This window comes from Stomoxys calcitrans, chromosome 5 (genome assembly GCF_963082655.1).
Source record: "Stomoxys calcitrans chromosome 5, idStoCalc2.1, whole genome shotgun sequence".
Classification (NCBI taxonomy): Eukaryota; Metazoa; Arthropoda; class Insecta; order Diptera; family Muscidae; genus Stomoxys; species Stomoxys calcitrans.
The window spans coordinates 71,927,618-71,939,764 of record NC_081556.1 but is presented as its reverse complement, the minus strand read 5'-3'; the positions used below and the strand labels follow the sequence as shown (position 1 = coordinate 71,939,764).

General features: G+C 37.4%; 1 protein-coding gene and 1 long non-coding RNA gene across 5 annotated transcripts in view; one reads left to right on the top strand and one right to left on the bottom strand.

The window, feature by feature from the left end:
• LOC106088760 (transient receptor potential cation channel trpm) overlaps window positions 1–12,147 on the top strand; it is a 572,136-nt gene that overhangs the window by 261,931 nt on the left and 298,058 nt on the right. For 3 of the 4 annotated variants that reach the window (XM_059369569.1, XM_059369573.1, XM_059369565.1), the window contains exon 2: window positions 5,064–5,553. The exons of the other annotated variant lie outside the window; for it this stretch is intronic. In XM_059369569.1, coding sequence (XP_059225552.1) covers window positions 5,506–5,553 — 48 coding nt within the window. In that variant the 5' untranslated portion in view covers window positions 5,064–5,505. The remainder of the gene's footprint in view (window positions 1–5,063; window positions 5,554–12,147) is intronic. 4 annotated transcript variants of the gene reach the window in all.
• LOC106088761 (uncharacterized) overlaps window positions 1–12,147 on the bottom strand; it is a 33,182-nt gene that overhangs the window by 15,001 nt on the left and 6,034 nt on the right. The gene's annotated exons all lie outside the window — the stretch shown is intronic.

The window sequence follows — 12,147 nt, the reverse complement described above, 5'->3', positions numbered from 1 at the left end:
GTAGGGCCATGTATTTTAGGCATGACCCCTTCTCCAAAATACCCCCTAAAGGGTAAACATTTTTCGACCATGCCAATATGTGGCTCAAATGAAAGGTATTTGAGATTAGAAAACGAATTTAATAACCAATTTTGGGGCCATGTGTTTGAGGGACGCCTCATCGTTTAAACTCCCCTAAACCAATTGCAATATGGGGTTTAAATAAATGGTATTTGAAAGGAGAGCACGATGCTGATATTTTTGCAGGGCCAAGTAACTGGGGGACCACCTAACCCCCGAAAACCACCCCTTAATCAGATATCGTCGGAATATCGGGTTGAAATAAAGTATTTTAAGAAAGGAGTACACCATACATCTAAACTTAAATTCGTAGACCAATAAAGATCATATGGTATTTCACTAAAAGCTCTTTAATTGTCGAAAATAATCATACCAAGGAAACTTTTGCTTCATATAAAGTAAAAGAGGGAGCAGCGGAGCGGGCCCGGGTAAGCTAGTTATATTGGGTTGCCAAAAAAGTAATTGCGGATTTTTTAAAATAAAGTAAATGCTTTTTTAATAAAACTTAGAATGAACTTTAATCAAATATACTTTTTTTAAACTTTTTTTCTAAAGCAAGCTAAAAGTAACAGCTGATAACTGACAGAAGAAAGAATGCAATTACAGAGTCACAAGCTTGAAAAAATTTGTCAACGCCGACTATATGAAAAATCCGCAATTACTTTTTGGGCAACCCAATATATAAATTTCTCTTAAATTTCATTTATAATTCTATATACTTTTACAGGAAATTTATAAAAACTTTTCTAAAATACTAAAAATAACTGGATTTCGGTCTCTTTCTCCTCTTCCGATTTCCGCAACATATCGTCTTCGACCGATCCAGGTATAGGCTGGCTGTTTGGAAATATTTCCTGGATAGAATTTGCAGGAATACATTCCTCATCGTCACTTATGATTTGTTGACTTTGTGAGGCCTCACATTGTTGAACAATTTTTTGTTCACATGTTTAAACTGATGTAATTATAATTAAATTATGTTACATCTATATACAAAGGGTGATTTTTTAGGAGCTATAGGAAAGTTTTTCAAAAACAAAAAAAAAAAAAAAAAAAAACACATAAAATTAAGAAATATTCATGAAATCTTTATTTGAATCGATAACACTGTCCATATAGTTTAATGTTTGAAGATTATTTCATGCAAATGTTGACCGTGACTGCGCCTAAAATGGTCCATCCCCTTAGTCCAATTTTGGCATACTCTTTCTAACATTTCGGCCGGTATCTCACGAATAAATGCTTCAATGTTGTCTTCCAATGCGTCAATTGAAGCGGGCTTGTCTGTATGGACGTGAGCTTTAAAATAGCCGGCCGGTCCCGAACGTGAAATAATATGTTCACCGAACTCGCCTCTCAATAAGTCCATTGTTACGCGTGCTGGGTGACATGTGAAACCGTCTTGTTGAAACCACATGGCAATGAAGTCAAGCTCTTGCATTCTGGGCAAACAAAATTTGGATATCATCTCACGATAGCGCTCATCATTCACAATTACGTTACGATTCGCATAATCTTTGAAGAAGTACTGTCCAATAATGCCACCAGCCCATAAACCGCATCAAACTGTGACTTTTTCTGGGTGACTGATCTCCACTCCAAAAACGACAATTCTTTCGAATTCTTTCGTGTTTTTATTAGAAATCACACAGATTATATTCCTTACTACCTAGTCGCATTTCACAACACAATGAAGCCTTTATGGATACCACTCACGGGCAACATATAGAGACCAAAATATTAAAAACTCAGAGTTAGAAAACGACCATCAACCCCTTAATAAACATATCCTACACACTTTACAACACACACACACAAGAAATGCGCAAGTGCCACAGCATTCATAACATGCAGTGACGGTCACACTTTAAGTGGAAAAAAGTCAACATTAATCCCCAACTAAGGCACCCATGAAAACAATTATTAGATAATAATTAAACCAAACATTCCCTTTTTTCTACCTTACCGCAACACACAAGAAATGAGCAAGACCCATAGCATACAGTGAGGGTCACACTCAATGAATTTTTATAACTCAATAATTGACGAACCAAATAGTTTCAATCCCACTTATCAGTTAAATCAACACCATCCCCCCCTTAAAAATAACACCCAGAACTAAAAACGTAGGATCCCAAATTCCTAATCGAAATAGCAGCTTACACAAGTTCGAATCCCCCATTCCCCTTACAAAAAAGGGCTACATAGTTTCCATATCAATGACAGTTTTATAACAACATGATGAGGATCCCACAACAAGAAAGGGTGACATAACATAGAGATCAATGTACAATGAGGATCCCCTAACAAAAAAGGGCTACATAATTTCCATATCAATGACAGTTTTATAACAACATGATGAGGATCCCACAACAAGAAAGGGTGACATAACATAGAGATCAATGTACAATGAGGATCCCCTAACAAAAAAAGGGCTACATAATTTCCATATCAATGACAGTTTTATAACAACATAATGAGGATCCCACAACAAGAAAGGGTGACATAGCATAGATATCAATGTACAATGAGGATCCCCTAACAAAAAAAGGGCTACATAATTTCCATATCAATGACAGTTTTATAACAACATGATTTGACCCCATTAAAGAAGTAATTAAGAAGTAATAAAGAAGTAATTAAGAAGTAATTAACTCTCCATGCATAATTAATGTGAATTTAAACAGTCCAACTTATTCTACTAATTACAAAGCCGCCTTCGATACTCCTTAACGTTCAAAGGTATTTCAAGCCATGTCTGAGTTTGGTATCCCTGCAAAATTTATAAGACTCTGCAGGATGACACTTGCTGATATGCGTTCCTAAGTAAGAATAGGAAAGAATCTCTCCGAACCATTTAATACCAACCGAGGTTTCAGACAAGGAGACAGCCCATCGTGTGATCTCTTTAATATCCTGCTGGAGAAGATTATACGAGATGCAGATGTGAATATATATGGCACACTCATCACAAGATAACACATGATACTCGCCTATGCCGACGACATCGAAATCATAGGTCGGTCACCGGAAGTAGTAACTGCAGCCTTTGAAAGAATCGAAAGAAAGTCAGTGAAAATGGGTCTGGCAGTAAGTGGAGATAATACCAAATGGATGGTTTCAACTCCCAAAAAGCCTTGCACAAGGAGATGAAGAAAATGGAGGAAGTTGGGAACCACAACTTTGAGACAGTCAGTAACTTTATCTACCTCGGCACCGCGGTAACCAAAACGAATGACACCAGTTTTGAGATTAAGCAAAGAATAATACTGGCAAACAGATGATACTTTGGACTAAGAAAGCCGTTTAGAAACAAGGCCACCTCTCGATAGAAGAAGACTACACTATACAAGACACTGATACTGCCCGTGCTGTTATATGGTTCTGAAGCATGAGTACTTGTGAAAGCAGATGAGGCAGTGCTTGGAGTATTTGAGAGAATGATTCTTCGTAAAACATATGGACCAGTTTGCGATAATGGAGAATATAGGCGACGTATAAACCATGAGCTGTATGACGACGATATCATAGTTACTCGCATCAAAATACAACAGCTGCGTTGGCTAGGTCATGTTATCAGAATGGATGAAGAAGCTCCAGCAAGGAAGTCTTTTGAAGGAAAACACGGTGGTATACGCAAACCGGGAAGACCAAAAGCCCGATAGAAAGATTAAGTGGTGGAAGACATCTCGAAACTTGGTGTCAGAGATTTTAGAATAAGCGCAGAAGATCGAGGCACTTGGACCGCTATTCTACGTTCGGATAGTGTAACAAATATTCTGTCATAGCCAATTAAAGTAAAGTAAGGGCCTGGCGACTTAAAGAGTAGCGACTTTTTATCTCCCAAAGGATTGTCGGCTCAGACACAATTTCCCTAATAAACTCCGACGAATGCATACCAGTGATCAACAGTTCTGGCGCCACGTTGTCCGTTGAAGAGTTTCCGGGGAAATGTTATCAAAATTATCTATTCTTTCATTCCCCCTTAATCCGCTTTAGACTGCTACAAACAATGCTGATCGTGCCATCCTCAGAGAAGGCGGTTATCTCCTTCCTATACTCCATGAATATTCGTGATCGTACTGTCCTGACAGAGTGGGCCTCAGTGGGTTCTACACTGAGGCCCACTCTGTCTGCAAGGTTTGAACCATCCGTGTTGCATGAATTTCTAGATGACAATACTGTTTCGTAAATTCAAGACTGTGCAGCCACAGTGGCTGCACTCACACTTTATCTGTATGTCGGATATCTAGAATAGTCTGAAATACACTGAAACTGTTCTCTGAACCTGTTGTATTATCCTTACGTTGCACTTTTTCTTCATTGCAGCCCTCCAAACTACTGAGACTATAGTTAGTGTTCGTCTTAACAACCTTCTGTAGAGCCATTGAACTATCCTCGGATTCAGGCCCCATTTAGAACCTTTGTTTGAATTATAATAATGTCTACACAAGGGCCATGCAACACGTTGGCAAAAAAAAATATGGAAATAATCTTCAATTGTCTGCACTTTATTACCGTTTGCCAGTCAGTGGCGTAAAATTGATATCTCTCTCCAGCAACACCTGACAAAACATAACGACCTTCGATAAACGCCTAAATCTTGCTGAATGGCAAAGTGAAAATGTGAATTATAGATTTTCGTTTATTTTACTTTTCGGTCCGCCACTTTAGCGTTGACGTCTACGACGTCGGCGAAAAGGTGCCCAGGGGGAACATTTACTAAAAGTTGGAAATGTTCATGTTAGGTTGGCTATTTGTGTAATCTTATTCGCTATATGTGGCGATGCGTTTTTGTTTTCGTAGCTGTGGTAACCTTCGAGAGGAGCAGAGACAACACCAAGGACAAACCAAAGTTGCTTAGGAATAACATCAATACCACTGCATGCAATTCAATGAATATGCAAATTTCCATAATTTGCAATTTAATCCGATTTCATTTTTGTTTCTTTTGTTCTCTCTCTCTCTCTCCATTCTGCCGCAAATGTCTTTTCCATCTCCAGACAGATAAAGAACAACTGTTGTCGGCTGCAACATAAATAAAGCCGCCAGCCACACGTATTCTTTTTACACTATACCGTTTGCCTGGAAGCTGATGAAGCAAGGACCTCAACGGCTACATGAGTTTAATAACGCTAACATAAAAGCTTTCCTTTCTACAGCTGCTTGCGCGTACATGAGCAAAACGGAATTCACACTTGCGTTTTGCGGCGAGCGAAAGTTCTGCCTATCCCCCACCCTTCAACGAACAACGGAACAAGGCGAGCAGTAACAAGCGACCCACTGTCAACAGTGCGCAAAGTTTCAGTGTTTCCCATACAGCAGCCATTGTTGGCAAAGCAAACGAGAAAGGAGTTCAGAGTGAAGGACAGCACGCACAGTGAACGAGTGGGAGTGGTGGCGTTTTGCAGGAAGAAAATTACAAAAATTCCGCAATTCCGGAATATGTTGAAGCCTAAACGTCAAGCCAAACAGAAGCCTAAAGCGAAACCGGTAAGCTTGTAACCACAGTAGCGACCAATCCTTCTCATCCTAGTCTTCCTAGTTTAAAATTTTAGTTTTGCAAATCCTTTTCCCCCACCCTCAACGTTTACCATGGCATTCTTTGTCATTGCCCCACATTCCGCGACCCGTAAATCCTGTTCAAAGCTTTATATCTGCAGATTTTCTGTTTGCCTTACTATCCCCTCTAGCTCCTCGCCTATCAGTCTTACATTTCGTATCTATATCTCACCTTCTTCTATCCTGTTGTGTTTTCTATTTGTTTTCCATTCAAGTAGACTTAATGCCTTTAAATAAATTTTTATATACGTAAATGTCTTTGGAGATGTAAATCTGTATGCCTCTGTGTGCGTAGTGGCACCCAGATAGAGATGATCCTGTGAGTCTCTGATGTGCAACTTGACTAACTGCCAATTCGCTTTTATTTTAAGTTACGTAAATAACGCAATGTCTGCGTACTTAAAGTGTAAAGCCATTTAAATCGATACGGCTCAGTGGAGACGATTCAAATCAAATCAAATCAATCCGATTTGAAACGAATCAAATTGCCAATTGTAATTTTAGCGTATGTGTATATGTATGTATGTATGTATTTATGTTTATATGTATGTTTTTCCCTTCGTATATGTAAGTATTTGTGTGTGAAGTCAGAAGTAATGAATAGAATGTTTTGAGGCTGCTGTCGCATTAGCTACCATGTCCAACCTATTGCCCTTAGAATAATCAATTTGTATAAATAGATCTATCGTCAGATTGCATGTCTTAAGTACGTTGAAAAATTACATTCTATCCGATTTTGTAATAGTGAGATAAATAAGACTTGAAGACAACATTACCATATACGGTACAGACAGATCATTCGATTAAACTGTGTGCGCCTATTTAATACTGTTAGGCAAATTTCGCAAGACAATGAGTTCTGTTAGACCTGCATAAGCCCAAATTAAATACGATTGAATTCGTATAAAGATCCTATAGAACGATCTTCCGATAAGACTTTTTGAGTGTATACCCTTTTTATACCCTCCACCATAGGATGGGGGTATACTAATTTCGTCATTCTGTTTGTAACTCATCGAAATATTCGTCTACGACCCAATAAAGTATATCTATTCTTGATCGTCATGACATTTTAAGTCGATCTAGCCATGTCCGTCAGTCTGTCCGTCCGTCTGTCTGTCGAAAGCACGCTAACTTTCGAAGGAGTAAACCTAGCCGCATGATATTTTGTACAAATACTTCTTAATATTGTAGGTCGGTTGGGATTGGGTTGGGCCATTTCGGTCCATGTTAAGATATAGCTGCCATATAAACCGATCTTCGGTCTTGACTTCTTGAGCTTCTAGAGGGCGCAATTTTTATCCGATTAAGCTGAAATTTTGCACATGTACCCTTTTTAGACCCTTCCCATAGGATGGGGGTATACTAATTTCATCATTTTGTTTGTTACTCCTCGAAATATTCGTCTACGAGCCAATAAAGTATATCTATTCTTGATCGTCATGACATTTTAGGTCGATCTATCCATGTCTGTCCGTCCGTTCATCTGTCTGTCGAAAGCACGGTAACTTTCGAAGGAGTATAGCTAGCCGCTTGAAATTTCGCACAAATACTTCTTATAGGTGTAGGTCGGTTGGGATTGCAAATGGGTCATTTCGGTCCATGTTTAGATATAGGTGCCTTACAAACCGATCTTGGGTCTTGACTTCTTGAGCCTCTAGAGGACGCAATTCTTATCCGATTAAGCTGAAATTTTGCACATGTCGTTTTAGTATGACATCCAAGAACTGTGCTAATTTTCCAAATCAGTCCATAACCTGGTTTAGCTGTTATATAAACCGATCTGGGGTCTGGGGCGCAAGCACCATCCGATTTAGCTGAAATTTTACATAACATGTTTTGTTATGACTTCTAAAAACTGTGCCAAATATGGTTCAAATCGGTTCATGACCTGATATAGTTGCCATATAAACCGATCTGGGATCTTGACTTCTTGAGCTTCCAGAGGACGTAATTATTATCCAATTTGGGTGAAATTTTGTACAACGGTTTCTCCCATGACCTTCAACATACTTGTCAAATATGGTCCGAATCGGTCTTTACTTTAGCCCATAAAGGTCGCAATTCTAACTCCACTGAAATTTTGGCTGAAATTTTACACAATGACTTCTTCTATGGCCTCTTACATTCAATTTATTTATGATCCGAATCGGACTAAAACTTGATATAACTCCAAGAGCATAGCAATTCTGTTATCCTTTGTTTGGCTGAAAAGCGATCCCGGGAAAAGAACTCGAGAAATGCGATCCATGGTGGAGAGTATATAAGATTCGGCCCGGTCGAACTTAGCACGCTTTTACTTATATTATCTGATTTTGCCAAAAAGTTAAAATTATATTTTACATTAGACCTTTGTACGTAAACCCATGGTGAATGTAGCTCAGATCGTATATTTCAATTAAGGTGCCTTATAGACCGTTGTCCCGATTTAACTCTTGAATAATTGAATAATGTGTTTGCTGTCCAACTTGCCTTAAATTTGGAACAAGTTGAAATTTCCGTATTTCTATCCTCAATAAGTTCCATATCGATCATTCGATATAACCTAAGTTAACTAGTTTAGTTAAGGTTGAAGAACGGGGTGCGGAATTTGACCTGCCTTAGGTTCAGGCCGACAGCACTTAAACCAGTAATAGGCTTATTGAGATCCTAACAATTCAAAAAAAAAAAGAAAAAGTCACTGAGCGTTACTTCCCTGTACCATAATAGGGATATTAGGTTTACCTAATACAGTAATAGCTCGATTTACGTCGTTTTTAGTTCCACGAATTCGCGACGTAAATCGAAATTCAAATATAACCCACAAGTTAAAATACCGATTTTATTGATTGGATTTAACGATATGTATACGTATTTGAGCCTCCCAAACACACAAAAATAAATTTGTTGAAGTTCTTAACCTTCTCTTTATCCCAATAAGCAAAATACGCAACATTATGGCTATCGGTTAACGATAATCCGTCGTTTCGGTCATCAATTGAGATTTTTAGGTCTAAGCATGGAATTTGTGCACATTTACAAAGCATTTATGATTAAAAAATGAAAAGTACACTAAACCATTACTGTGGCAGTGATAAATTGTACGGTTCGAACCAGAAATACTTCCTGATTCGGCCTAGCCATTTTTATTTATTTTCAAGATGATAAATTTTCCAATTTTTTAAGGGAACATTCCCTTTGGTGAAAAATATCTCCTTTATATCCAAACTTCCCATAAATCAATGATTGCTGATCTATTCAAGTTCAAGCTCATTGTTAAAATTAAAACTTATTAAAAATTTAGAGGTACAGTAATACCTCGGTTTACGTCGTCTCAGTAGTTTCAAAGAAACATCCGTTCGATGTGCTGCTATAAATGCGCTTGCAGTGGCTTTAGAAGTCAAAATCGTGCGATTTATATATATATATATATATATATATATATATATATATATATATATATATATATATATATATATATATATATATATAGATATATATATATATATATATATAAGAGTTTCAGTCATATGTTCTGGGTAGAATTTCAGCGCATAGTTGTCCTGAATAGTTATCGATATCAGGCGATCACAGATAATACAATAATAAGCGGGTAATCGTGATTGACACTATATGGTACTGAATGAAACAACAAGTTTAATTTGGTGTAAATTGTACCGATTGATGTTATCTAAATGTCTAACAAAAATGTCTATAAAAATAGTAGAGGTAAAAAATATTTTTGAACACATTTTTTGCTCCGAGTCCCCACGAAATCCCCAAGACAAAAATTGAGTCCCCATTTTCGATAGTAAAAGTCAACAATTTTGGGGAGAAATCCCCAATACTGTCAACACTGTAAACAATGACTGTAGCAAAGAGCGTAAACATACATGTGAGTTGCCATCAACGCTACCGTAAAGGGGCTGGGTGTCACTGGTCTATTACCATCATTAAACTATTTAAAATTAATGGCATCTGGCGGGACCACTATTTATATAAACAACTCACTAGGCCCTAGGTTGGACATCATCAAATGCATACGGTTCGCTGTAAGCAATAGTATCTAACATTTTCGTTTCGTTGTCTATCTTAAGGCTTAGCATTTAGTATATTTATATATATATGGATATCAAGTATCAATGTTTTGTTAATTTATCTATAGTTTACATATCTAAATACATGTACGACATTCCTTTGTTTTGGACATGTTTGTACTTATTTTAAGAGAGCGTAGAATCATGTGTGTTTTTGCTAGTTTTGTGGTATGTTTAATTTGTGTCATTAGTTTTTAGATAAATTCTTTTGAATGTTGTAAGCAATTTTGTCAAAGCCTAAAGATATGCTTTGGATATTGAAAATGAGTTGCCAGAACACTTTTGAATCAACCGAATTTCATAAAAAATTTAAAAAAAGGAACATACATATTTTATAAAAGTATTTCATCAAGAGCGACAAATTTAAATTATTTTAATTATCTGTGTTTTATTCGTTTAACATTACCTTTGTTTATTGGATCAATGAATTGGAGCTAACTTTAGATTATATTTTGTACATCTTAAACGATGAAGAATTTAACAGAGAGTGTTGCTGAAGTGACACAGGGAATGTCAGCACACAATAATAAAAATGATCTCATATTATCTAAACTTCCAATTTGAGTTCTTAAGCATCTGAACGGTGTCATTCTTATTCAAGCAGCCTGGAATTGGCACGTTGAGTTCTACTAAGACTTCTAACATCTAACCCCAATTATTTACAACTTCACTCCATAAACAGATAGAGCACGTAATTCTTATTTGAATTGGTTGGAATTTTAATTGTTTAGAACAGTTATGACTTCCAACATGTATAGTAATTCGCTTCAAAGTTTGATGTACCTTTCATATAAACAGATTTTCAGATTTGATTTTTTTGAGAAAATTTATGACGCAATTTTTATACGATTTGGCTAAAAGAATGGCTGAGGATGGCCTCCAACATATGTCTCAAGTCATCGCCCTGGACCTTGTCATAAGCGATCCATGGTAGTTATTCGTGTTAACGCGAGCCTCCTTAAAGTGACCATCAGGGTAATTACTTGCAGTATGGAACGGTCACGAACAGTCTTGGAGTGTAAGAAGGAGACTAACGCCAACTTTGAGAACGGCATGATTCATATTGTTTGTGTTTCTTTAAACACTTATTTTCATCGATGCACTGTAGTTGAGTTAATCCACGTCGAAAGTTGTAAAAAATTATCGCACGAAAATGTTCACGATTTAATTCCATTTTTTTGGGCCAGATGAATCGTATGTCAAAACGTTCAGAGTACGTATAACCTCCAAAATGTCAAACTTTACGAAAGAGTTGTCAGATTGCAGCCCGAAATATGAAAGGTAACCCTCGTACGAAACCTGGGTAAGAGATTGTGTCTAGTGCTAGGAATTAAGGTGCGACTTTTAACAGTTCATTAACTTGGTCAAATCATGTAAATATCTAGCCAGCCAAACTTATGCAAAGCTGCGTGTCTAATTCTGAGAAAACAGACGATTTGGCAGTGAAGGCCAGAGGACAGCCGTCGATACACTTGATTAACTTGAAGCCTGTCGGGTCGACGCAGTCCGAGTTAAAGGCATAAGATACGAAAGCGCATTTAACACTGTGAAATAGCGAAAATCCTATACGAGGCTATTATTAAAGAACGTAATCAAGAGGTCAGTATAGCTTTCATTATTATAACGAGACACATAGGACTACGAACTCACTTATGCAACATCGGTGCGGCAAGTGGGAGCATATGTAGGACATGTGGGGAAGATGAAGAATCGTTAAAGCATTTCCTATGTCATTGCCCCGCTTTTGCGGCCAACAGACACCGGTATTTAGGTGGGTATACAACACCAGACATGAACCAACTTAGGGGCGTGCTATGGAAAACAATTGGGAATTTTGTAAGTAGCACGGAATTCCTGATTTAGCTTATTATTTTCGAGGTTACTTTTTAGTATTTAGAGCGCACAGCAAGCCGATTACTGGCTTAGGTGCATATCCATAGTTGCATGGCGCGGATTAGTATTCTCACCCTCTTTTCAACCTAACCTAACCTAACCATCTGAATGACAGTTTTACTCTTCCTCACAATATCCAAATCATCAGCAACCAATTTAAATATTTTATTTTTTTGTCTTTTATTTATTGTTAATTTTAACTTTATGCCAAACACACAACCCAAAACCAAAAGTGGACCGATCGGGACAATATAGGTATCAAATAAAAGGTATTGGAGAGTAGTATACGAATATGGTATTAAAATTTGATTTTAAGTACCCATCGGGCCGCCACCATCCAAAAACTCCCCTAAACAGACATATTGGACGTTCATTTCGATATGGGCATACAAAATGCGAATCTGGCATACAAAATCAGATCGAAGTATTGGGGGTCACGCCACCCACCAAAAACGCTATTAGACCTATTATGACTATATGATACTTGGCTGAACCGATTTTCTTGAAATTTTGCTTAGATTGTGTACGTTTGTCTGGAGGGAAACAAAGGCTATAT